Genomic DNA, 27,566 nt, shown 5'->3' with positions numbered 1-27,566 from the left:
CAAAATACGAGTACAACTGCAACGACATACATATACTAAAAAAGAAAAATAATAAAGTAAACTTGCCTGTAAAGATATCCAGTAAGCAACTGAACAAAGCCAAAAAAAAATAATAGATGTTCAAAGAACAAGCAGTACAATGAAATTCATTAAAGAAACACAATCGATCTTCAAAACATTTAACACCAAATGTCAGTGCTAAAATTTTTTTCACACAAAATTTAAAAAAAAATTAACCGACCACGTCATACTTATGTCTAATATAGAATCGTGAATGCGATTTCGATTTATCACGAATTCAACCGTACGTCAAATACTTTGACGAATTTTGAAAGTCAAGTGACGCGCATTAGAATGAAAAAAGCGAAAAAAGCCTCGGGGTTCAATAAATACAGGAACCCTGCTTCCTCGAGCGCTCAACAGCAACTACTGCCCTATCACCAATCACCCGTTTCCTTGCAAGCTCGACTTAAATGCTCTACCCCCACCACAGACTTTACCCGCCAGTGTTACCACCACCTATACACTTACGTTCGCTTGACTGCCGCCAGTGCTAACGCTTATTACCACTACTACCAACTTGACGATCCGTCACATTGTTACAGGCTGTTAAGCCAATGCAACGTAGAGTGCGCACGCACTCGTTCCAGCACGAACCGAACATTGCTGGATTATAAAACCATGTAGAATTTAAAGAATCAACCCCTATAGCTGACACGGAATGGGATGAATTTTTTTAAATCAGAAATCAAAATATATTTCTATTCTATCGTCAGCGTGACGATAACAATACACGTGACTACAGGACACTGTATAATTAATTAAAGAAGCATTTTGACAGACTGTAATGAAAATTGGAAAATTTAAATTAAAAATTTTTTTTTTTTTAATTTACGATGCAATTTTTTGTTTCGGGCACGTGCTAGCTTACGTAGTATCTTTTAATGCACACTGTTACGTTCTACGCGGCGATGTTTGTTATTTGTTCTAGGCAAATATGTTTTTACGTTTTTTCACGGATTATCCAAGTTATTTATTCCTCGGTGACCATAGCACGCCATTACTCGAATTCTATTACTTATTTCCATCGCGAGTGGCTTTCTTTATTATGGGTACACTTGCTGCAAGATAAACACTCTTAATATTTCAAGATATGTTCCACATTCGTGTAACGCTACTAGGGTCTCCAAAATAGAATGATTGGAAGTGAGAAAAAATATTTGGTAAATGAAAAAGTTTGTTGTCCAAAAATCAATATTTCCCTAGACGTTAATTGACAGTAGTATATTATTTTTTTTTTCTCTATAAATAACCTCGATGCGGAGATTCTCAACAGCAGGATGTAACACCTATCTCTGTTCAGTCTTAAAATGATTTTATAATTCAATTTGCGCCTGTCATAGGTACCAACGTATGTGTCCGAGTTATGCATCCTACATGGTCCAAGCATCTGACACGACTCTACAAGCCCGAGCTCCACGCCACCCCTATGTTTTAATTGCGATTTATGATCAGACGTAGGGGACCCATAGACCCACACAAAGGTAAAAAGGTCATGCACGGCATCACATGCATGGTATAACATATATCAGCACGAAGTAACATTACACGCGTAATATATGAAATTACTTGCATAGCGAGTAATATAATTTTTTTGAAAAAAAAATCACAATTATGAAATATCCCGTAATTTGCTTCGATGTACAAAGCCAATAACAAGCCATTGGGACGCAATAAAGAGTCGTGCGAAATGTCAAAGTTCATGTATAAAAAAATCGTTCGTATACAAGCATACAGAAAAACGCCAATAAATGCTATACGTGATATAGAATATTTTTGGTAACACAAATACTTCGTCATTCCGTGGGTCCTAAAGCAAAAATACATTCCACATGTGCTACATCACACATTCGCAAAATAATTATTCATGACGGCACGTGTTATCGAGATACGTTTTTTATTTCGCTGACGACAAAGTAAAGTGGGAGAAAATAAAAAATTTGGACGTAAATAACGATAAGAACGCCTGGCGTCTATGTAAGGTATACATGTGACAATAATTCAAAGATGGCGCCACATGTACCACATATATCTTTACACTTGAAGTGACTACCAACATGCTCAGTATCAAGATATTTAATACGAGTAGAATAATCTAAGGTTTCAAGAATAATGGACCGTTTGTTAAAATGTAGCTTTTATCCAGAGAAAAGTTAACATAAATCCTCCTAGTCGCCTTAAAATTTAAAATGCGTCGTAAATCTTCAAGAATTATCAGTACCCAGTGTCAGATATTTCTACTTCTAAATATAATGGTTATGCAGTCGTGCATTAGATACCCATAATGCATTTGAGGTTTTAGCCCGATACGTGTAGACGTTACAGGCTGCACTCCTAAAAGGTTGCGCCTGCGCATAAGCAACCCGACATACAGTGGTGCATGCCGGGTTGTCATAGCCACAGGCGACAAGGGCGCCTCTACGAAAACTATAATTTAGCCATGCATCTGCCATGATCTTGATTACGGATGACTAAGATCATTACCGAGCACTGACAATGCTTCATCACTTCCTGTCGCAAATTACAGAGACTTTGAAACAATTTACATCTGTCCCTTTCGTACCCTCAGTACGTGTTACACAACACTTTTTCATACGGAATTCATTATTGACACACGGGCGCGATAAATTTAAAAATAAATAAGAGCCACCGATAAGACCTGTATATAGAAGAACTTCTGAGTTTTTAGTTAAGTAATTTGATTTTATGTAGTTATGTCAATTTTTTATATTGACTGTCAACAGAATTATTGAATTCAATATAAATTGCATGAGCAGAAAATTAGAAGTCGCGTATGACTATTGGGCATTCTATTGCTTGGAATTTGCTATGGTTTTTTTTATAAGGCAACACAGTGCGCTTTATTAGGTCATTATACTTTCCAGAAATGGCGATTTCAAAAGTATTCACGAGCAGATTCATTTGCCTTTATATATCCACGGTTGTAGTATAGTGAATAAAATAGGCGCCAAGGGAACACTGCTTGCACGCAAAGCGACGAAATCAAGTCTCATGCGTGAGTAGAATGCAAGGAATCCCAGGTGAGTAACTTGTGAATCATCACCCATAACCAGTCCAAAGCCAACTACGTATACTCACAGTATCTGTCGTTACTCCAAACTCGTAAATGCTTGATAGTGGCGAAGTAACACGAATTAAATTTTCAAATCACACATAATCAAAAAAATTGTTTAAATACAAAAAAATCAGAGCATTCCACAAACAATTATCAACGTCTGAGAAGCAAGTATATCGATTGATTAAATGAAAGCGTGTTATAACTATATCTTACCCCCTTTTTTTTTTGTCAATACTGATAAGTTATCAGTCGAATCTATCGATAACGATGAACAAAAATTGCGAATAAATAATTATTTAATCAATTCCAATCTAGATTTTCACATTGAAATTTTTATATTCGCGTAGGAATGCGCTGCTAATGTTTTTTGCGGATGCATTATTATTATTTGTTAAGAGGAAATAAAGCTAAGATTACACTGCCTCTTCCAGGACGTAGCGCTCGAGCAATCTTTTGATAACTAGAAACTATAAATGCTGCTATTTTTTATGACTAAACTCTTTTAAAAGGAGTACTAATTGTTTAGCAGTATTTTTCGTTTAGAAAAAATTTGTGATAAACAATAATTCAATTCTAATGGGGGTTACGATAATAAATTATACCGATTGTAAGGCCACTTTTTAGTATGGAGTTCGAAAATCACTCGTAAGAGCGATTCGTGGATAACGTAACGACAGATCTAGAGGAAGTTTGGATCGTATCGATACTTTACGAGCGAAAGATCTTTCCTGTGAGATTTCTACTGGAGCGTCTATTAGAAGGTAACGTTTACGACTTTCTGATGCTACCTGGAGACCTTCCCAGAATCTTCCCAGGTTAGACCTTGACATTTTATAACCCAGCATTCCTTCAAGGCGAGTTTAAAATTCGTATAAAAAATTGTCTACGCGAAGAATCTCATTCTCGTACAAAATTTATCAATGATTGAAAAGGATGATAAATAACAAGAAAATAGAAAAAATTATTTTTGTACAGTAACTGTACTTACATACATCCCGAAGCGACCTTTTCTGTATCACACTAAACCAAATACTGACACACTACTTCTGATTGTGCTACGTCCTTACGATAAATAACATAAATCCGCGTCCGTTACCACATAGTTTGATAACGTCATTGATATACATGTGCATCCCCTTTTTCCCCCCAGAAATTACACACGCCGTATTATGATACGCTGCAAAGCAAATGACACACAAATCACAGAATCGAATTTCCAAAGTGTATCCCTAAAATGTCAATGTAGAATTCGAAATTTATATAACCTGCAAATTCTTATTCCAACTAAAATTAATGTGGGAATTTACGGCGTTCGGACTATATTCTTCTATTCTTTTTGGCACTTTGCATACAATACCACTGATACTATCTATAGTATGGACTTTACCATCCTGTACTTTCTACTAGTACTACATTGACGACTACCTACTCTTTCGTTTCCCACTTATTAGGACAGAGTCAGGCGTGCAGCTGCTGCCAGTGGAAGTCGCACCTGCAAAAACTCCAGCAATAAGGCATACCTGAGCCCCTGTAATGTGAAATGACGAAGCTGAACCAGTCATCAAATAGAGTTAACGCTCTGGGTAATCTTTTCACTGGGAAAAAATAATAGAAAAAATAATAGAAAAAATTATTTTTTTACAGTAACTGTACTTACATACATCCCGAAGCGACCTTTTCTGTATCACACTAAACCAAATACTGACACACTACTTCTGATTGTGCTACGTCCTGGGAAAAAGGTTGTGCAAAACTAGGTGTGTGTCGAATTGTTTGTTTTTCTGTCAGATTGAAACACTTTCAATATTAGTCTACAAAAGGTTAAGTCGAATTTGAATGCTTGATACTACAGGATGAATCATCGTTGATAAATCTTCATTTGAACATTGTATACAATCGCCTAACCTACAATTATTTATCACCTTAGGCAACAATGATGAGTCATTTAATAGAATGGGAAAAGACGTTTACTAATAATTTTTTTTTTCCTACCAGGACGTACGTTTACGTCAATAATCTCGAGGAAGTATACGCGGAAGCGATTCCGGCCCAACGATGGGAATACTAACCGAAGGCTTCTGTCAGTCATTCTCTAAACCGGATTCGTCGCACTACCCAGCAGCTACTACTATTCCTACTGTACATGCCCATAGAGTCATTACAGTACGTGACGACGGCATTCCGAATGATTATATCAGGAGTAACGTTTCTATGAAAAATATTTAAAAAATTTCGATGATACATAATTTTGTCTAAATATAATCTTGCTATCTGGTAAATTCGCAGTATAGATATGTACATAATCAATTAAGACCGTGGTTCTATTGAAGACTCATAAATTAATTACTTGGAAATATAAAAAATGATAACTTTACTTACGTTACTAGGTACAGCCAATGATTCGCAATCATCGGTACGTCTGTAGCGACCTTCGTCGACAACATCTTGACAAACAGGATTCTCTATTCCACCGCCAACTTCGATGGTGATACCGACGTTCGCTGATAACGTTTGCTAAAAAAAAATATAAGTTATATTTATCTATTATATATATATCCATTTTTACAAAAAAAATAATTGCATCAGTGGAATCTTCAACGTAAATAATATTATGAGTACAGTAAGTTCATTAGGAGTTTACTGTTATGTATGACATGTTAATGAAAATGATCTTTGGACATATTAAGAATCAGATGTATGTATTGAGTTAGTATCTATTATTATTACCTGACGATTTCTAATTTCGATAAAATATATTGACTATGTCATGGTATCCATTGGTACGCTATGTACTTAGCAATAAATGTACACATTTAATAGAAAGATTATGTACATAGATTTTGATTTGATAATCAAATGAGTTTGTGGAATTCATTATACATACGGATGCACGAATAATTTTCTGATTCATCATTGAATTTGAGCGTGACTTTCAAATTAGGTTAGAGATGCTATCGTGTTGGTAATCCTTAATCAAATTTGATAGGAGCACAAGGGCCTTTATTAAGTAATAACGTATGCATGTCAACATGAATATCTACAACGTCCACGTCTAACGTAAGTACAGTGCGGAAATGCATTGCACGTATATGAATAATTTTTTATAAATTTTACTTATTTTCACTTAACGTAAATATGAACAAGTTGCAATGTTCTCAGTAGATAAGTGAGTGCGTTATACAAGTGCATTCACGTATGCATTTTCTCAGAGAAATACTTTGGCGTACATCCCGTGTTGCTATCCATACAGAATATTTAATCGAACGGCAAGATTACACATGCGAAATCGAGGATACATTAGTTGCAGAATACCTCATCACGAGATAATACAGAAAATACTTTTCTGTGAATAGTTCCTTTAGAAATGTACTAAACTGAGGAATTAGTTACTATTAGTACAATAAGTAAGTACGCAATGAAATTTTTAATCAATAGTAATTATGTGAATGTTTAAATTTTATTTGAATTTTGTAAGTGGTATATTGTTTAAAAGTTTTGTTCAGTAGCAGGATGCTATTTCCGAGCTACTATGGTATTGTCATTGTCAGCAGCCTGAAATTTGAATGTCTGTAACGTAACTGCAAATTAGCATTTTCTGTTTCTACAGAAACTTCACTCGTATCCGCATATCAGCATTCAGATAACAGCACACGTGTATTAAATACGAAAAACGAGGCATAAAATTATATGGATACTTTCAAAAATAATAAAATTCAATTGACGCACTTTTTTCTCCTAATTCCTCAAAGACAAGTACAAACCGTCCTATAAGATTTTAAAAATAATGTCTTGGAAAATTCAAGACATTTATAAAAACATCAACCCTATATGTCCAATGATAAACCAGTATGCAAAAAGGTCATTAAAAAAAATGCTTAAACCTGATTATTCGGAGCCCTAAAATATGTGGTTCTATTAAACCACATTTTTCCACGCACCGACTAACCACAATAGCTATACTCAAACAGTAACCTAACTTAATATACTTTACAGTAACCTAACTTTCTAACAAAACATACCAAGCCAGATGATATAAATAACTCTATTACACTTCGAAATTGCATACGTAAAAATAAACAATGTAATTCGTACCATTTGCACCATACTTCCTCAACAGAAAGTAGCCGCACGCCACACACTAAAATATTCTCTCAATTAAGCCAGTTGAATCCTAGGGTGTCCACACGCGTCACGGACACATGGACTAACTGACGTATTCACGTTACGCGTAGGGCAGTACAATGTTTCGTGCTTCAAAGTGACGCATAGTATGCCAGCTAGGACCGTCTTGTTCAGAGACTTGACTCCCGCGCCAGTTACTGCCTGACTACTCTCTGTAGCTGTTATAAAGTCAGTGAGAGAGTTAGTGACTGAGTGAGAAAGAAAGTGAGTGAGTGAGTTAGTTGATGGGTGGGTGGGTGTCAACCGAACAGGTTGTTCCGCGTAGTAGGTACACAACAGCGACAACAATTCTTGATGAAGACTAAAGAAACGTCGCCATTGGTTGTAAATTCAATAATTCTTATGAAACTTTATTTTCATTGGTAAACGAACAACACATGCCTGATATCACACTGCCTCGTTCTCTAATTACTCGTACCTTTGGAGTTTGATGATAAGTATATCAGCCGTAGAACAAGTTTATTATGACATGCATGCACATTCGGTTTTTTGTGAAATCATCGTGTTTGAAGACTACTGAAATTACAAATTTTTAATTAGATTTGTCATATGTATGCTGACTTGCGTTATTTTCTATGTTTGTATCAACATGATTTATAATGATTGTACTCATTCTTGGGCGAAACGGAAGGTGCGAATAGAAAATTATTCTATTAAATGCAAATGTAACTGCGCTCTGTTACATTGACGTTATGTATATGAGTGCGAAATTAAAACTGACATACATGTTACATGTATCCTCATCTGTGAGGAATTTTACGTCTGTTTGTTTTAGTCATATCAAAATAAAAGATTGATTTGAATTTTATAACCAAACATTCAAATTGATTGATGGAATTTAACGATTTTCAGATCTGTAATGTCAAAGATTGCAACAATCGTTTCTCACTGTTGTATCGTGTGTGTTTAGTATTGAGCTTAAAAGTAATTCTAAGATTTATATAATTAATTTAAAGTACTAATTAAGTAAAGTACATTTTCTTTAATCGATACATTTAAAGATATACAATATGTAGTCACGTAATGTTACAGGTTAGGAATAATTTGTCTTTTACGCACTACTACAGCGTTCGACAAGATTAACACAATATACGTATAAAAGTGTAAAAGATTAGTATCGTTCAATACAAACCAACAGTGCTTTCACCGCTCACTCGAATCTCTCCAGTATGAAACGTCACCGGCCAGCTTCTCGATATCTATAATTCGTAAAATAAGTGTATCAAATAAATCCTACCAGAAAGTAACTAACAGTTATTTATTATATAAAATAAGTATTATCAATAACTTATGATATACATAATAGATTATTAGTCTCTCGTATTGATTTATACTTCTGTCGAGAGGCAGCGAAAATACGAAGGGTTGTATGATTATGAAGATGCAGCTGTTTTTTAAGATCGCCATGGACCTCCCTGGAGTATATAGTTCACAGAATCTATGTGTAGCAGAGACATATGTAGCACGAGTAAAAAAAAGTAGATGCCAGTAAAATGCGTCGGCGCACTTAGGTGCCTACGAGCTATGGAAGAAATATATCAGGAGCTAGAGAGCTATTCTGTTATTTGAGAAGAGATATACGTTCTTGAGTGTCATGTGGAGACATGTGTGTGAAATTAGTGGATCCAGAGTATCGAGAAAAATTATCGAATTCTGCATAAGTTCGGAATATGCAATATTAATCTCGTTACGACGGATATCACGTAGAACATAATCTATACCGGGGATTCGGCGAGACATAACCTTTGACGAGCACATTGCGAAGCCATTAATGTATAACAAGGAAATTACGACCACGGTAAGTAACAATATTATTTAATTACTTTAATTAGAACACTTGCCGTTCAATACTCTGTTTGCAATTCTTTATGCATGGTGATGTTTATCGAATGGTTTCCATATGGAAAGGTTATACGGCCATGCTAAAGATGATTTTTAGTTTGAACTTGTTAGATATTAAAACATGATTCTTTATAGTGTAATTTATTATTCTGTTAGGTTTTTAATTAACATGTTATATGTTAGTGTTAAATGGACATGACACTGTCGAACCGCTGTCCAGGGGGGCTTTAAGTGGGGTTTATATTATTTGTGATAAACGTATAAACAAATAAACACATGTTTGCTTGGAGTAGTTTAATATATTTTTGTAATTTTCTAAATTTGCTTACTGGTTCTGTTAATATATGCTTGGCTTTAATTTATATACAATACATTTTTGGGCCGTCGAATTTATCTGATTACATTAACATTATTAATTAGTAGATTTTCATTTCGTTTTATTGTGAGTGTAATTGAAGTGAAATTTAGTTGTAATGAACGAAAAAATATGAAGGGTTTTGAAATTTGTATACAAATTGTGTAATATATACATATATTTCAGTGACAGTGAGCGTGTGCATAATTTTCATATATACTTGAATTATCAACCAACCACATAAATAAAATGCGACGGGCCAGGATTAAGGCAGTTGCAACTGTCCCAGTTAGGCGAAAGAATGTACAAGATGGAGCCAATGCAGATTCACCAAAAACTATCATTCCCAATGAAATGAACAATGAGGATGGCCAAAAAGTTAAACATTTAAATGTTTCGGAAGACCCAATTCCTGAAAAACATATTGAAAAAGCTCCTCGAATATCAACTCCGCCACCAGTGCAACCACTAGTACAACCAGAGGATCCAATAATTAGAAATGCTGATGCAGCTTTGCTAAAAGTGAAGAAGGAAGAATCAACGATTATTCCACCAGCAAACATTAAACCAGAATTAAACAACAAGACAAAAAGCACAGAGCAAGCAATAGAAAAACCATCTAATGAACGTTTTGAGATTGTACCATCTAAAGTAAAACAACTACCGATAATTACGGAAACCACAATTCCACCGGAACCTAGTAATGCCCAATGCTTCTTTTATCTTAAATTACGATAATGGATAAATATAACCTATTAACTGTACTGTTTATAATGTTCCAGTGTCACCTACAAAAATCTTGCAAAATAGATCCTGCTTCATGAGACCAATCCCAAGATTAGATGGAGGTGGTCGAATTCGGAGAAATAGTATTCAAGGAAGTGGAGCTAGTGCAAGCGAATCAGAAGATGATAGTAAAAGGTCAACCTCTGTTGTACCAAATCGTGTTCGAAATGATTCAGTTTGTTCTGTTCAAAGCAATAAAGAGGTTCCTAGTAATGCTATGACCAACAGTGGTAATTTAGCAACAAAACCAGGACAGAAAAGACGAATAATGGTATCGGAATCAGCAAGAAAATTAGCTGAAGCTAGAAGAGAATTTTTACTGAAGCACGAAAATAAAGCACCTGATAGGAACAAGTTGACTATGTACGATTTAATTTATTATAATCCAGTAGCAAATCCAATGAAGAAGCAAAATGAGAATGCACCAACTTCAAGAAGAGCTTCAATTTGCTCGTAAGTACAATTTATTCTATATATACTTGAGAAGATACCTTATCTAATTAGATATTTTTTGATAATTTAACGTGCATCTATCATGTTCAGCTCTGTTGAAGTTCAGGAAGAAGAAAATGTGGATGAACCAACAGCAATGCCAGTTCCTCAAGTCAAAGTTGGACCAGATGGCCAATTAATAGTTGATGAACAAAGTCTCATAATAGAGCATACAAATGCTAAAAAGAATCGAGATGCTCTTGCTAATTCGGAGGCTGTGATAGACGATGGTGGTAACAGTAATGGTTTCTATAAGAGAAAGCAAAAAAGTAAGGAATGGCCAAAATGGGAGACATTAAAATTCTACCGTGCCTTGAATACAGTTGGCACGGATTTCTTGCTCATGCAAAGTTTATTTCCCAAGAGGACTCGTCAAGAAATAAAAGCCAAATTTAAAAAAGAAGAAAGAACAAACAGAAGACTAGTTGAAAAGGCACTCATGTTTCACCAAGAATTCGATACCGAAACTTTGGAAAAAGAACTAGGTAAGTAAATTTACAATACATTACTCCTTAATACAATAAAAAGAAAAATATTTCGACACCTGCATACCTCTTTAAATACAGCCGCTTTTGAGGAATCCGAAAAGTCTTTATGGGAGACGAAAGAAAAAGAGAAAGGTACTAAGAACGACAAAGAGAGACCAAAGATTGGACGAAAGAGGTCTTCTCGTAAGTTTTGTTGTTTTAAATACGTTTTTCGTAATTCCACTGCCAACCTCATACCGTATACCAAATCATCTACGTATCTCTTTAGGATTAGTGGCATCAAGCATAGCTGAATCGGAAGACACGGATGAGGCTGAAGTGAATGAACCTGCACTATCGGCCGACGTAGAAAATATAAGCCTAGACGAATTACTACGTTCTGAAGCATTCAAAAGCTTTTGTAATCAGAAGAGAAAGAAACGCGTACGAAGTAAACGTACTCGTTCGATAGAAAGTACCCTAGACAATCTAACAAATGAGACAAACAGCATCCAGGACACAGACAGTGACAACGAGGTTTACCAAATAAGACCAACACGTTCTGGCCGATTACCTAAGGTGAGGAAACTGCAGGCACCCGACGTAAATACTCTGGACACAACAATTTTATCCGACAATATTGAAGAGGTTAATACAATTGATATTGAGCCTTCCAAGGAGCAAGCAATTCTGGAAAATTCGGATGCAACAGAGAAGCTGGTGCAAGAACCAACAAATGATCATCCGGTATCACCAGTGCAACCGCCGGAAGTAATCAAGAATTCGTTACCAGATATGAGTCAGGTAGAACCTGGTTCACTTGTTATATTTGCTCAGGAATCTATGGAGGAACCAGAGAACACTATAGTTCAAGTTTATATGGTTAATCCACACGTCGATCCTAATGATCCCAATGCTAAACAAAACATGACGCCTGTAGATCTTACTCCGGAATTACTAGCGACTGTTACTTCTGGAATAGCGAAAGTGGAACCAATTTCTGTGAAAACGGAATAAAAAATGATGAAAAACGCAATGAACAATTATTGAATACTACAAAATCGATTGATTTGATTGAGTAATGTCACTTTTAATAAGAAGTCAATTAATTTTATACATTGTGGTCCCCTGTCGGTCTTCTCTCTAAAAATCAATTCATTCACTTATTAAAATGATAGAGACTTCAAGGATACGTGAATTTAAGGATATCAACTGTTCAAAATTGTAAAAAAAGAAATAATGCAATGCTATTTCAATTAGCGTACGTAGAAAACAAAAGTAAAAACAAGTATCCTAGCTGCCTTTCTAGAAATATCTCTGGATTACTACATAAAGCATGGCCTTCCTATTGTATACATACAATCATGTTGGCACATTATCCGCCATTATAATTAGGTTGATACATTATTACTTTGTACATACATATTCAGGCTGATTATATTATTGAGTTAATTAATTTAAATTAAGGATCATGTACGACGTATTTATAGAAAAATTGAAACCAGTTTGAAGAAATGCATTTACATATATGGCTATTACCTAGATTTCATTAAAGATCATTATAGTAAATGCAATACTGGAAAGCTTTTTTTTTTTGAAAACGTAATTAAATGCAAGAATTCAAATGCCTCGATGAACGATACGTAATGATTTTTTAAATCATAGTTAAGTAAGCAATGTTTTAATTACAATTAAAAACTCGAAAACATTTTTGTTGAATACCTGCATTTATGTTTGTAAATATATATTGAGTTAATTGATAAAAATGAATATGCGTTATTGCATTTTATACGTACGTAGAAAAATTAGAAAGCAATTATTTTATGAACCATTTGTACAATTTTACTAATACTGGTTTATCATCACCTGCATTTTGGTTTTACGTTTATCTATTTTACTCGTTAATATATTGTACAGCCAAATTTTCGATTGTTGGTGGAATATGTAATAGGCTATAAAATATAGTGTACAATTAATTGAATAAAAATTTGTCACGGAATTGCATATGAATTTATTTCAATAATTATTCTATCATGTGAAATTTTCTCTCAGTCACAACTTGTTATCAGTAAATTGACATACAGCACCTCATACATAAATAAGAAGTATCATATCAAAGGTATTTCTTGCTTGATTAACCTATGGAACTGTTGAACATCTTATATACAGCTTAATTTTTATTATAAAAAAAACTTGACTGTGTTTATTAATAACACAATTCAAGTGTATCACATGGAATCCATTTTGAACTCTCTAATGCATCCCACATATTGTAATCCTGTTCAATTATATCCCTGTTCATTTTGTCAACATCTACTGGAACAGAATGTTCTGAAACATTATGAATAAATTATTTCGCACAATTACCATTATCTATGTAAGGATGTAAATACACACCAACTAGTTCCAGCTCGTCTTCTTCAGGTTTCTGATCTGAAACATAGTTTGTGTATGCATCTGATGTAGGTTCACTCTCATAATATCCCTGCTGCCAAGCACTATAGCTATTCCAATAAGAAGATGTGTCATAATAGTTATATGATTCTGAATTCATATTCGATGAAGAGTAGTCCGATGATGATTGAGGTGGTGTAGATCTGAAAAAATTAGAGGATTAATATAAGATCATTCAGACTATAAAGATCACTCTATACATCGTGTCAACAAACCCAGCTATTTTGTTCCACGGTCTTGGCACAGCATTACAGATTTTCAAAGACTTGGTACCAAGGCCCCTGTATCCGTTCATGGTAACCAGGCTGTTCTTCTGCTCTTCCTCATTGGCAAATCTGACAAAACCGTAACCCTTGCTAAAGCCAGAACTATCTAATATTACTTTGGCTGTTCTGATCGAATTGTACTTTGCAGCGAACGCCCTGTACAACGAATAATCATCAACGTCAGTAGACAAATCACCAACCCAAATACTGAACTCCCTGTCTGCAGCTGGCTTGCCCGTTGTGCTGGCGTGATTCAAACGGAACCTAACAGTCTGAAAAGAAAAAGTAGTATCGTCTGCTTAGGATAGTCATACACATGGTGTTACGTGGGTACGAAGAAAAATTCATCGATTTACGGGATTCGATCCTGGTATGGCCTTGCCGTTGAGTTTGTGCATGGCGTCAAGTGCCATTTCGTCAGTCGGAAAATGGACGAAGCAATAACCGGCCGGTTCACCCGTGTATCGATTTCGCATCACCTTCACGGTTTGGGGTTGCTCTCCCATTTTGTGAAAAGCATTCATTATGAAGCTCTCTGTCATATACGGCTCTAGCTGAATGAAATCGATACGTTATATTTCGATCGAAGAACGGTGGTTGTTACGTTCAATAATTCTGTCTTTTTTTCAAAGGCAATTCGAATTCTACTGAACGGAATACCGCTGACGTAAATATAATGCTGTTCGAGCATCACGAATCAATTGTCTACGCGTTAATGTAACGCAATTAATAATTATAAACTTTTCGTCTACATTTAATCATAACCTTTCGTCCCGCGGGGTCTTCTCAAAGGAATATGTCAAATAAAGTACATTCTTTTTTGTTCTCCCAATTAATATGCGTACTTACACCTCCCATCCATAATTGACACAACACCATAGGTCCCGACATTTTTATCGATATACTCAATAAAATATTCGACACGAAGATTAACTACAATATAAAATACTATGTTAAATAAAATTATTCCGAATTTTGAACACCCTAAACGTACTCACTGAAATTACATGCGTTCATGAATCAATGCGTAGCTAGAGAGAAAACTTGATTCTGAAGTTTCTATCGGATGGTTTACTAGATGGCGCTTTCTACAATAGCGTTTTACGTCATCGTTGAGTATTATAACGATTCGTAATAGCATAACACATATTTTCCTTAGGAATGCAAGAAAGTAAATGAAACAAATAAGATTCCGTGGAACCTTTATTTATTATCTGCAAAAAATTAAAATTAGAAAAATGTACTGACAAAACCACAACTATTGCTGTACGCTGTAAGACGGCAGATCGTGGTACAGTACACTCCCGTTAAGTGAATGCTTCATAAGTGAACGCTTCCTCTTTTGACAGGTGGCGTCTCTCTTGTATCATGGGATATGTATTGGAATAATCCTCACTACCAGCTACCGTGGGTATTGTTGTAAAAGCGCGAAAGAATTGTATGTTGGGAAACAATTAAGGACAATGAATTCTGATAAAAACTGTTGAAGAGGAGATGCTCTCGTTTACCGATTGTTTTTGTTGTGATAGACTTTCCCTACATCCCCAAAAACGTTCAGTTAACGAGAGTCTACTGCACTCTTTCCTTAAGTGCGGGAAAAATAAAAGCTTTGTAGAGCATTTATAAAACTGACAACACTTTTTTTTAATTTTTTAAAGTATGCTTTACATTGCATTGGACAACCTTTACCAAGTGTACGTGTATGTGTTTGTGTATTTATATACATTAACTTATAATATTATATAGTAACGGTAGCGATCGTGTAAAAAATAAATTCTTGATTTAAGTTCTAATTATCTTCGCATTAGAACGTACTCTGCCCTTCGTGTCGTAACATTTTGGAAGAATTCTCCTTCGCATCTTAGAAGACCGAGCTTGCAGATACGAGGAATGAAAAATCATACTTAACGAAATGCTCTCACGAAAATGACGCAATATGATAATAGAAGGACACATAATAAGGGGTCGAAAGAAATGTGTGAATTAGTAGTAGAACATTAAGAGTAATGTAAGACGATCGTACAGCGTATATTAACTTCTATGCACTGTAAAATGATATTGTCGATTATAAAGAGGAGTCCTAGAAAATTACAATTTTTACAATAACACAAAATGTTATGCTGCGAGAATTTTTGACAATTTTCAATAGTCATGAATGAAAACTGAAAATGAAAAAAATAATTTTCGCTTTGAATAAGCACCTAAGAAATGTCCTATACACGGTAAAATTTGGAATGTACGGAAAAGCGGGACAACATTTTTGTCATTTATGAAAATCTGCAATGATATAAAACATGAGGGAAACATTACGATAATTCGTGACAAAGTATGTGTAACGGATTTTAGATTCTAATACAATTTACAATAAAATGCATTCAATTTATCTCGCATACAAGAATATAAGAGATTTGTCTTTGTACGTAGTTTCCCAGTGATCCAATAATTTTAATCTTTTTTTTTTTACTTTTCTTTCTCCCTATCCTCCCCTCTCTCTCGTTTGTCTCCTTCGTTAAAAATATTTCGTCATTTATAGTTATGTTCTAATACAGCCATTTATACAGGATGTCTCAAATACGCCTCGCGAAACGAGTCACTTTCGTTGTTTAATCGACATCAAGTATGTTCCTTATACTATAATTGAATCAACAGTGAATTAATTATATAGACATATTTGGCTAAGTGCCTTTAAAGACAATAAAAATTACGATATAAGATACAGGAGATTTTGATACATTGGGTTTCTAATGTCTTTCCTATCTGCATATCATTCATCAGGAACTGACAATTAATCATGATAATTAATTATCACTATAATTGGTTTTACATTTAGAGAGCTTATATTAATGAAAGCACACTACTCTTTAATTCACTCCTGTATATAGAAAACATCTTCCATCTTCAAAATCTCCCGCAATTAATAGTTATATACAAAATTTCGTTTCCTCTGCGGAATACCATATTGACAGAATCATCAAGAGATACATTGGAAATCATCAATGGGCAAAAAATAAAGAAACTAACTGGGTATTAACTCGTAGAATCAATCATGTTTCTTTTTTATAACTCATTTACTAATTATGAACTTGTGTTTAACTTTGTATAGTAAATAAGTACCGCAACGATGGTTACACTAAGCTATTCAAAAGAATAATTTCTGTTTAAATGAAATGTTTAGCCCAGACAATTTTCAATGCGATGAATTATAATGAACTGATTTCGATTCTTAAAATATGAGCAGGACAAAGAATTGTGCTAGTGAAAGCAATATGGCTAATATCACTGTTTTCCGTGGTCCAATTGCATGTCAATTTTTGATCGAAAGAAGTTTAAGAATTTTGATGAGTTTGCAGAAGAACAAAATGTCTGGCCTTTTGGAAACCTTTCTATTATTATGGATTTAAAAATCATGATTCATGTAAGCAAATTTCTTGAATTGTCGAATTGAAGACTTTAAGCCACTGTGGAGATAGTACGACAATCGAGTATTTTCGTGCACACAGATTACGCATTTTACATATATTACAAGGCAATTTCAACAGTATTAAACAATATAAATTTTGCTAAAAATATTGGACCACAAAAGAATATGTACTTTCTCCTTTAAGAACCAGACGTTTAGATGTCAGCATTGCATATAGAAGAGTGAGAACGAATATTGTCTTAAATTAATTTCAAATTCGAATTCCATCTTTGATGTCGATAGTGTTACGTGAAACCTATTTATTTCGAGAAAAATAGACTTCTTCTTCTACTTGTTCCTTCTGGCTTTATGCCCTCATAGAGGGCCAAGTGACAGGAGAAAAATACAAAAATTTTCATAAGAGTGAAGAGTTCTAACAAAATGTTAAATCAGTTCAGTGATTTCTAACGCGAATCAAGAATAATGGATATAAAAGTTGGACACCCTCAGCACTTTTCCAAAATAAAGAACAAGTGAAAATTAATATTTTTCTAATGCGTTATAGTTGTTCTTCATGCTGTCATCTAACGTCATAGCCAAGAAAGTGCGTAGAAAAATGGCCTATTGGACATTATGCCATACAGCTGCGTCACTTGTTGGCTATAAAATATTTAAGTATATTGTTGGGTTTTGGTTTATTGGTCGCTGGCCACGAACGGCTAACTTCTCTCTGTAGATCAATGGGTAGCGATTTGAAAACGGCGGCGTCGGTTCCTGGAGGTGGAGACATGGGGGACATCGGAGACGAGGGTCCAAGACGTAAACCAGCCATTTCGTTGCTTGGAGATTCTCTGCGTCCACTTAGCCAGACTTCGAGTTTTGTTTTCTTCGGAGAAGGTTCCACTTCATTAGGTATGTCATCGTCATCGGTGAACTGGCTAGTCTTTGCAACGGAAGCCAAATTTGAGCTTGACAACGAAGTGTTGGCCGAATTCGCCGTGGATTGAGGATGCTCAACGGCGTCATTACTATCCTGATTTACACTCATTGGTGACCCCAAACTCACATCAGATATGCCTTCTTCTGAGCTGATGTCCAGAACAGACTGTACAGCTACTTGTTTCCTAAGGAAGGACGTGATGCTGCTCTTTCCAGAACTCCTTTCCTCAAACTTAGTAAAAGCGACGCCCAATAAAGATAAGTGAAATGGTTTTGACACATCAACTACTCGGTGAAACAATTTCATAGCTAGGGTTAACATCTTTGCATGGTCATAAGCACCTCCTTTTGTTGCTGGAAGTAGGGATTGTGGTAGAGCAGACTGCCTGGTCTCTCTTTTTCCACTATTCGCTTTATTAAAATCATGTTTGCGTACAGTCAGTTTCATAGCAACAGGAATCCTTCCATCTTCTGTAGCCAATTCTGTGAGTCTTCTTAAGAGTGCTCCAAGTCGTGACTCTACTTCCGCTACCAGAGATACAGACTTGAATCCATCTTCGAGACCAATGGATTGTGGCTTTCCAGATGGCTTAACTATAGTTTCATCAATACCTTCTGCATTGTCTTTTAATTTCCTTGCTAAATCAGTACCAATTTTCAATTCAAGGTTTTCCAATGGTATTCTTTGAAGATCATCAACAGTTGCAATGTTGTTGGACATTAACAACTCTGCTGTCTTCTGTCCAACACCTGGTATCTTTGATACTGAGCCGATTGAGGATAATAGTAAGGATGCTGCACAAGGGAAAACTACAGTTTGTTGGTTGGGCTTGTGCAAAGATCCGGAAAGTTTCGCCAGTAATTTATTGTGCGCTATTCCTGCGCTGCACGTCAATCGTAATTCCTTATATATTCGGTTTCTCATCTCAGCTGCAATTTTACTAGCGCTTGATAGTCGTTCATGACAGCCACATGGACATTCCTCTTCAGCAGGGCCAAAAATCTTTCCAATTGGGCTATTGGACTCACTGCTTAACGAATCATTCATCATACCGCAATCGGAGTCTCTTCTAGAGCTACTGGCGGACTTGTCAACTAAACATGATACATCAACAAAACTCTCATCCATTCCCAATCTCTCAACCAATGATGTAAACTGATGCAATATTTCAGAGATTTTGGTGGACACTCTACGGTACTCCGTTAAATCCTCGCCACGTACCAGGGCCAGCCCTGGACACAAGCGCAAAGCTTCTTGGACTGACATACATTTCTTGATTCCAAATTCTCTTGCAATGTAATTACTGGTCACCACTAGATTTTTTTGCTGCACGCCTAAAGGTTTACCCTCTAGCTCTGGGTGACGTAACATTTCCACTTGTGCATAGAAACAGTCCACATCCAAGTGTATTATGGATCTTGGATGTCGTGTAATTAAATCAAAATCGCTGGTATCCATTGATATCTTATAGAAGTACAAATATTATATATGTAATGTTATAGCCAAGCAATCTCTTAGGATTTTATAGTCTTATAGTAATGAACAGAATTACATTAATAATACAGCCACACATAAGAAGTTGTGACAATTATTTCAGTCTTCAATGTTCACAACTGTCTGTTCTGTTTCAGTTCGAAGACTATATTTTATTCCCATTTAGCAACTATAAACAATGATCATTAATGCGATATTGCAGTTCACTTATGAAGGAATAGTCCATTTGAACTTGCACTGGGATTGTTATAACAGCTGTACGGTTCACCAGATAAACTTATCGAACCAGTACAAAGGAGCGCTTCACATAAATAGTGGCAATTACATTTAATTTTGTATTCTTGCAGTTTTATTCAGTCAAGAAACTTAGGTTAATATTCACGTTTTCACTTTACTATTATCTTTCGCAATGTGCTCCAAAAATTCTTGGGGCAGTCTCTACAAATACCAATTCAACTGACACGACGAAGAGGATGTGGCTACGTAGGAGAGATGAATCAAGTGTCCGTAACCTGGCGATACGACGTACATTCGAAAGTTAGGTTAACGTTTCCGCGCCTCTTTTCTTGGCATCACATGTGTTCCCATCGTCCGCAAATTTTATTAACGCATCGCCATACACTCGAGAGTACAGTTAATCGGATGACAAGTTAATTGCTGTTAAAACGGCACTCCAGTAAAAATCGCAAGTTTGGTTAGCAACTGCTGGTCGTCGCTATTAGAAACCGTGTTTTTCATCAACCGCGCGCTTAATTCGGCCACGCACATTTACTGCACCGTAAATCGTAACGAACGCATCAATGGTAAACTACAGTAAAAACGATATTGAAGCTTGTTTACAAAGTGCATCACGGCTCGTCTATTTTCACATGGTAGCCATGTTTTCAAATGACTATCAAACCGCGACCTACTCCGAACAGTGGCTCGTATAACGTATGGTTGGCAGTCATGGAAACGGTCCATGGAAAAACAGGCAACAGATTTTTTAAAACTATTCGATTATATTTTCAAGCATTTTTTCATACTTCATCCACTAGTTATATAACATTTAAGATGATATCCTGGTACTTCAGATCGTACATTGATTCTTTAAAATAGCTAATAGTGTTTCTTTCGTTAATACTGTCTACGAAAATATTTGATCAATCTATGTAATTAAATAATTTTTATACTGAATGTACTTCTTGAGATTATGACGTATTTATAATTTTAAATTGCACGGTTGGCAATGATAGCTGTGCTGGACTTCAATCTGGAGATAGCCACGTAACAACTTACTTTACGCGGGAAACTGCATTATAATGTCAAACTCAAATGGGAACGTATTGTCTATGTGTAGAATGTCCGTGACAGTAGTAATAATGAAATGACAAGCTAAATCTGTCTTTTGTACCGAAGCTTTAAGATAGGGACTATTATACTTTGTAAAGCAATATTATCCCACACAATTTTTGCTTTCTAAATATATAACAAAACAGTGCGAGATAAAAAATGAACTATAGGTTGACAATTAAACAACCTCTTTCACTAATTTTTTTTCATGAAGAATTCGAAAATCATTATTATTTTCCAAATACACAATAGAAAACAGTATTTCATGGTTTTAATATATCTCTGAGAAAAATCCAAAAGATTAGACAAAAGTTCATCAATACACATTTCATCGTGTATTTCTAATGTCATCAATTACTGTTTGCACTGTAGTTATGTTGTAATCCTTATTTTCTAGACTAGGCGTCAAATCTTCCTAAAAGAGCAGACAAAAGAGTATCGACCTGTCTTAATGTTTCGAATTACTCAAGTAAATGATTTCCATAGCACTGAAAGTGAAATAACAAAAAAATAACCATCAACTCACCGTCATTATGTGCGTTGTTATCCAATATATTTTATGTATTACACGCGTTAAAATTGTTCTGTTGCACTCGAAGATTTTTGCTGATCTTTTATTTAATGATAAGAAAAACACTGTCTAACCATTCGTATAAAATTGTACTCATTTGAGGGCCTGTTAAATGTATAGACTGCCAAGACGTACCCTTACGTCCAGATGACTAAAGAAGACTGCGGAAAATATCTGACTAGCGGCAGTCATAACACTATCTTTCCCCCACCACACAATTCCTACCTAACATACACTCACGATTACCAATGGCACGTGGTGAGGATTGTTTGGTAGATGCAGATGGTAATGTACATATATTCCAGTCCTCCTGACAATTGAATAACAGTAAAGATTTAATGAATTGTAATTTCATTCATTAGGAGATAACGTAAAGTTGTTTTACGTTTTAGATTTTAATGAGTTATTACTGTATTTTTGTCATTTAACAATCATATTTAATGTGTGATATAACATTGCAGAAAATTGTAGACATAAGCATTAAGTTAAGATATAATAGAATTATAGTAAAAATTATATTTTAGGATACAAAGTATCATGATTTTTATACATTGACATACATATACTAAAATTCATGAGAAAAATATCATGAAGTGGTAATGTAGTATATTTAGTTAATCACTCTACGAACATACTGCAAATAAGATTCCTAACATTTCTCATCATATTCTGGTCAATCATAGTACATACTGGAATTATAAAACATGCTGACTCAATTGAACGATAATCAACTGCACCAGATATTGTCTAGAATAATTTATATTGAATAAGTATTGTTGAAAAATTGAATATTATAAATTTTGAAAAATATAAGTGGCATATGCAATAGTTACAGGATCTGTTGGATATGTTTCAACATATCATATTGCATTGTATGTATGTACATATCTGATCATAATTGTGCAATGTACAAAATTTTGATTTCGAGCTATATTATTCTATATGTACAGATAGAATGCAAATAAATGCAAAATATATTCTTTGAATAGCCTAGAGTTTTACATATAGTTTTATAAGAATACACTACTATATTACATGTTATCAATTACGACATTATTACGCTGTATGGACATACTCCATAACTATCCTCATAAATGGGATTAAAATTCACTGCAACCTCAAAAGCTTCTCAAAAAGTAGGTCACTGCTTTTAAAAGAAATTCTGTACATTCCTTATATTTGCAGATCAAAAGAAAAATGGCCACTGGTCAAAGTTATGATAACAGTAGTCGACAACTACAAGCTACCGATGTCGTTAAAACGCTTAAGCTTTTCTGGAAAAACGTCCTTAAATAGTACAGGGTCCGCACGAAATTCTACGGATCGTAAAGGCATCGATCCGTAAATATTGGAAAATCGATTAATACATTGTGTCCGTTCTACCATGTGCGTTAAATCGGCAGAAAGCATTTCCGTGTTGGTACACTCTGGACAGCGAAATTTCTTTTTTGGTGTCACCTGTGGATCGTTCCAACATATCGTTAATCGTTTCAAATAAATTGAATAATTTTATCAATCTCTGATTATATCAATTATGGTTACTTTTATAGGAGCTTTTCCTGTCCAGTTAGCGACAAGGAAATTCATGGCTATGTCTTCGCAATTCATATGCTCATCAACCCATTCTTTAATGTCACCTGGCATTGCAGTAGTATACATGTAACTCCAATACTGAAATATAACGTTAACATTCTATTTACAAAAATATCTTTAAGATTGATAAACTTATAAGGGAAATAACATATTTAGGCGTACATAATTACTTATGATGGATGTAGGAGTAGCGGTTAGAGGACTGTAAGGAAATTTTGAATGTTTCTAGGAATTCTGAAATTAGTAAGAAATAGTTCACAAAATTTTGACACACTTTCATTTGAATTTAGTAGGACTGTATACCTTGTGATAAAAAGCTGCCCCAGTTAATACCATAGAGATATGATTAGTCCATTCACTTTCATATTTCCAACAACTCGTTCGATTATCCCACATATGCGTACGTGATGGGAAACCAACTATTCGATCAGGAAATTCTCTCCATACCTAATAAAAAAATGTATAGAATTACTTGTACAATTTTTGTTTTATATTGTAAGTACACATATTTAATTATATACCTCGTAAGCAAATTCCACTTCGTCAGCAGTTAGCATTATGATGTCATCGTCAATTGATAAAATTGCTTCTGTTTCAATTTCATCGTATGGATAAAATCGATTGGATAATTTATTTTCCTTCGTTTGTATTACTTTCAGTGGTTTATTAATTTTTGGCCATCTTCCAGCTACAATTATTCATTTTCCAAACATTTCATAGAATCAAAATTTTGGGCAATATTTTGATTATACATACATTTTTTAAATGTATTGAAAAAAAATAATTTAGGCTTACGATGTGGTGGATCCTTGTGCTGGTTGTTCCAAACGACCAGAAGTTTTGAAAGACTTGGTACCTTAACGATCTTGTTTATCAGTAAAAATAAAAGCTCTACTCTGTCATATGTTAAGATAACTGCTGTAAATCCACGAGTTTTCGGAGCAGTTATTGGTAGGAAAAGAGGCGAAACGTTACCCTATAGAAAAAAGTACATCCAACGTTTTCATCTTAAGCATTCAAATTTAAAATACTTTATATAGTTTTCAAAGCCTTACCGAATGGGACGGTATATTCCAATAAGTACTATCTCTTGCTAGATGTGGAAAAACACGATCAGCAATAATTTCCAGTGTGGTTTCTGTTATTTTTTCTATTGACTTGAAATATCTGTCATACAACCAGGCACCATGTGCTCGTAATTCTATTACACGTTTCTCTGATACTTTCTTCAGAACTGGTACCACCATTAAAATATCCACTTCTCGTATGAAAATTACTGCCCTGATAAAATAATATACTTTAATATTTAAAAACGTAATTACTAAATTCAATAAGGTTTGATTTTATATATAAATTACCTAATCCAATCAATTGTTCCATGAAACGGCATTACCAGGGTATCTGCTATTATTACAGGAATGCAACCTGCTGCCATGGCTTCCAAGAGCACACTCTGACCGAGCCTTGCTCCACGAATTACCAAACAAAATGTGGCAGTCTGTAAGAGTACAAGACACCAGTAAAAACTAATAATAAAATGCTATAGTGTACAATTTGGTATAAATGATTTACTTGTAATACGTCAGGATATTTGTATACATCTTCTCCGACACAACGAATAGTATTATTCATTGGATTATGATGCAAACATGAGCCAAAAACCATTATATCATTTGGAAATGTTGTTTTTAGCTCCATCAAGTCTTGCTCAAATGCAGAATTAATATTGATTTGGGATGATAGAATAAGCCATTTTCTGTGGAAAGTAAATTTTATGTCATTATTATTGCAGATTATTTTGATTCGTGATACTTATATGGATGACTATTACCGGGTAGAAAATGAACCAGGATTGAGATTGGCAGTTAGTGGGCTGTAAACTGGTAAACTTATATCGAAGCCTGATCTGTATGTTAGCGAAGACATACCAGCTCCTGCAATCATAGCCTCTCCAATTGGAACATCCAACATAGGATTATAATCTGGCACACTTCCAGGAATCATGTTAAAAATTAAATGATTTTCTCCCTTGTCCCAACTGTAATTATAATATACACATATATTATGTATGAAGATTTTTTAGTGAGCTCAAAAAATTATATAAATATTAAATCTTACAATTCTAAAGTCCTTAAAGCTTGAGATACTTCTTGCACTCTTAGTCTGTTCTGATTCAATGTATCAATCGAAGGGATATAGATGCATGCCTCACGAGGATTTGGTGTATAAAATTTACTGGATATAATTGTATGTAAAATTTGATGAAATTCTCTAGTCATTTGGCTGGTTAGTGGCCTATTCAAAGAGTCTATATAATTTTTTGGTGGATAAACATATACAAGCAACTGGTTGCCACCGCTGCCACAACGATACACATTGAAGCAGTTAAAATGACTACATGAAGAATTTGTTGCTCCCGCAGTAGGTGTATCTCGATCCAACACTTGGATAGGTAACGTACTCACATCGTTTAAAACTAAAGCACGATAGGTGGAACCATGTTGGATATCACCAAACTTAAATACATGGTACGTAACAATGAGCACAATAAAAAGAGTTAACATTAACAAAATAGTAATAAAAAAGTTCCGATATTGGTACAAAATGCGATTTGGCTTTTGAGAAAGTCTCGTTGGGGCCGTCATTTTAAAATAATATAAATTCTTTATAAATAATTTATAATATAAAATGATATACGTATAACATGATTAGAGAAAAGTTTAATAGTTTAATTTCCACAGTCATTTAATAATGTATTAAAATTTAATTTATTTATTATATTAAACATTTAATAACTTGCTGGTATTACGTATTAACTTACGTATGAACGTATTAATTTTTTAATTTACTGTATATAATTTTGTAAATTGACAATGCTAATTGTAAGAAATATAACACTTGGCTGGTAATTCATTTCTATATTAGGACAATCTACATTGACATTGGACCTCTGAACAATTTATAATTATTGATTTTGATCTTTTCTATCACTTTTGGAATTTAGAAAAAAATAACATTTTATGTCGATAAATTGAATTCACATCACTTCCGACATACCGAAGGTTATGCTCAGTTATGTTGTCAGAAACAAGCTTTACATCAATAAATTTATCAGCTGTTTCATTATTTGTGCTGGTTACAACTCCCAGAACCAGAACCAGAACCACGTAAAGCAGTATTTTCACGAAGAGTAGCTTGTACTTGCGATTGTAAAAATCTTGCATGTTATTGGTTTTCAATAAAAATTAGTACTAATCTAAAGTTCAATTGCATATATTACCATTTACGTTTCTTGTGAAAAACTCCGTTTATTAAATCTCTTGACAGGCGGTCCACATTTGAAATTTTATAAAACTTCCAAAATATTGTAATAATTATAAGCGGTATTCATATCTTCGGAACAAAGTATAATGAATCCATTGACGTAAGTGAAAACTATTTAATATTTGTCGTTTATATGACATGGCGAATGTTAATTTCAACTTTATTTAGATATTAGGTTATAATTTTATAAGGGGTTAATTATGTGGTAATTGTTTTGAAAGTATATTTGTGTTAAAATTTATTGTTTTCTTGTATTTTTAGAAATGTAAAAAACATCACCAAACTTGGACAGCAGGACTTAGTTGGCAATAAGAAAACATCCTGGCATGATGAGTACAAAGACAGTGCTTGGATTTTTGTTGGTGGATTGCCATATGATTTAACCGAAGGAGACATCATTACAATTTTTTCACAGTAAGTTTAAGATAAATATAAGTTAATTAAAACATTGAATTCTACAAAAAAATGTGTGGTTTACAGGTATGGTGAAGTAGTTAACATCAATCTTGTTAGGGATAAAGATACAGGAAAGTCTAAAGGATATGGTTTCCTTTGTTACGAGGATCAAAGGAGCACAGTGTTAGCTGTTGATAATTTTAATGGGAGCAAGGTATATCATACTTTACAAACAATGCACATAGTTATTTAACGATATATTTAAATCATTTCACTTTCTAGGTTCTAGGGAGGATCTTGAGAGTAGACCATGTAGCAAATTATAAAGCTCCCAAAGATTCCAAGAAAGTTGATGAAGACACAAGAAAGTTAAGAAAGGAAGGATGTGCACCAAAGGCATCATAGGTTGATATATTTTATAAATATGAATATTAGTACTAATAAACTTTACGAATTTGTATCGTATAAACTACAAAGCTCTTAGACCACCAAATATACCACCATTTTCATAGACATTATAAGTCACTAGCATA

General features: G+C 34.4%; 6 protein-coding genes across 15 annotated transcripts in view; 2 read left to right on the top strand and 4 right to left on the bottom strand.

Moving 5' to 3' along the window:
- Positions 1 to 7,461, bottom strand: part of LOC107262849 (phospholipid phosphatase 1) — a 30,893-nt gene extending 23,432 nt beyond the window's left edge. Inside the window, exons 1-2 of one of the 3 annotated variants that reach the window (XM_015729460.2) lie at positions 7,232 to 7,461; positions 5,519 to 5,653 (exon numbers count right to left, since the gene is read on the bottom strand). In XM_015729460.2, the coding sequence (XP_015584946.1) occupies positions 5,519 to 5,653; positions 7,232 to 7,243 (147 nt within the window). In that variant the 5' untranslated portion in view covers positions 7,244 to 7,461. Of the gene's footprint in view, positions 1 to 3,159; positions 3,179 to 4,127; positions 4,149 to 5,518; positions 5,654 to 7,231 lie in introns of those variants that run through there. The other 2 variants (XM_015729461.2, XM_025080168.1) reach the window with 2 other exon arrangements.
- Positions 7,462 to 8,737: 1,276 nt separating this feature from the next.
- LOC107262844 (transcription factor TFIIIB component B'' homolog) lies at positions 8,738 to 12,386 on the top strand. Of its 2 annotated transcripts, XM_015729443.2 has the most exons (6): positions 8,739 to 9,119; positions 9,705 to 10,218; positions 10,301 to 10,757; positions 10,848 to 11,281; positions 11,363 to 11,467; positions 11,553 to 12,386. In XM_015729443.2, the coding sequence occupies exons 2-6, from the start codon at positions 9,768 to 9,770 to the stop codon at positions 12,278 to 12,280; spliced, it is 2,175 nt and encodes a 724-aa protein (XP_015584929.1). In that variant the 5' UTR covers positions 8,739 to 9,119; positions 9,705 to 9,767; the 3' UTR covers positions 12,281 to 12,386. The 2 variants fall into 2 exon arrangements, with proteins under 2 accessions (XP_024935921.1, XP_015584929.1); XM_025080153.1 differs by lacking the exon at positions 11,363 to 11,467 and having other exon boundaries at positions 8,738 to 9,119.
- An 864-nt stretch (positions 12,387 to 13,250) lies between these two features.
- LOC107262850 (tRNA selenocysteine 1-associated protein 1) lies at positions 13,251 to 21,885 on the bottom strand. 6 transcript variants are annotated; one of them, XM_015729464.2, is made up of 6 exons: positions 14,982 to 15,026; positions 14,833 to 14,916; positions 14,340 to 14,537; positions 13,933 to 14,255; positions 13,661 to 13,860; positions 13,251 to 13,594 (listed from the first exon to the last, which is right to left on the bottom strand). In XM_015729464.2, exons 2-6 carry the CDS (start codon positions 14,872 to 14,874, stop codon positions 13,470 to 13,472), a joined length of 888 nt encoding a protein of 295 aa, XP_015584950.1. In that variant the 5' UTR covers positions 14,875 to 14,916; positions 14,982 to 15,026; the 3' UTR covers positions 13,251 to 13,469. The 6 variants fall into 6 exon arrangements, with proteins under 6 accessions (XP_015584950.1, XP_015584951.1, XP_024935937.1 ...); XM_015729465.2 differs by lacking the exons at positions 14,833 to 14,916; positions 14,982 to 15,026 and adding an exon at positions 21,676 to 21,885; XM_025080169.1 differs by lacking the exon at positions 14,340 to 14,537 and having other exon boundaries at positions 14,982 to 15,000.
- LOC107262846 (DNA polymerase iota) lies at positions 15,174 to 21,652 on the bottom strand. The gene has a single exon (XM_015729445.2). The coding sequence runs from the start codon at positions 19,779 to 19,781 to the stop codon at positions 18,033 to 18,035; it is 1,749 nt and encodes a 582-aa protein (XP_015584931.1). The 5' UTR covers positions 19,782 to 21,652; the 3' UTR covers positions 15,174 to 18,032.
- Positions 21,886 to 22,743: 858 nt separating the features above from the next.
- On the bottom strand, positions 22,744 to 26,563 carry LOC107262845 (exostosin-2). 2 transcript variants are annotated; one of them, XM_015729444.2, is made up of 10 exons: positions 25,432 to 25,958; positions 25,145 to 25,351; positions 24,886 to 25,069; positions 24,672 to 24,811; positions 24,369 to 24,594; positions 24,109 to 24,289; positions 23,835 to 24,001; positions 23,617 to 23,760; positions 23,263 to 23,391; positions 22,744 to 23,178 (listed from the first exon to the last, which is right to left on the bottom strand). In XM_015729444.2, the coding sequence occupies exons 1-10, from the start codon at positions 25,956 to 25,958 to the stop codon at positions 22,957 to 22,959; spliced, it is 2,127 nt and encodes a 708-aa protein (XP_015584930.1). In that variant the 3' UTR covers positions 22,744 to 22,956. The 2 variants fall into 2 exon arrangements, 1 of the variants encoding a protein (XP_015584930.1); XR_003058253.1 differs by lacking the exon at positions 22,744 to 23,178 and adding an exon at positions 23,476 to 23,547 and having other exon boundaries at positions 25,432 to 26,563.
- On the top strand, positions 26,455 to 27,548 carry LOC107262852 (RNA-binding motif protein, X-linked 2). The gene is made up of 5 exons (XM_025080172.1): positions 26,455 to 26,480; positions 26,641 to 26,737; positions 26,899 to 27,051; positions 27,118 to 27,247; positions 27,316 to 27,548. Exons 2-5 carry the CDS (start codon positions 26,724 to 26,726, stop codon positions 27,436 to 27,438), a joined length of 420 nt encoding a protein of 139 aa, XP_024935940.1. The 5' UTR covers positions 26,455 to 26,480; positions 26,641 to 26,723; the 3' UTR covers positions 27,439 to 27,548.
- The last annotated feature ends 18 nt before the right edge of the window (positions 27,549 to 27,566 follow it).

The sequence above is a fragment of the Cephus cinctus genome, unplaced genomic scaffold (assembly GCF_000341935.2).
Source record: "Cephus cinctus unplaced genomic scaffold, Ccin1 Ccin1_scaffold0129, whole genome shotgun sequence".
NCBI classification, from domain to species: domain Eukaryota; kingdom Metazoa; phylum Arthropoda; class Insecta; order Hymenoptera; family Cephidae; genus Cephus; species Cephus cinctus.
The sequence above is the reverse complement of the archived record's forward strand: the minus strand, read 5'-3'. Positions and strand labels throughout refer to the sequence as shown.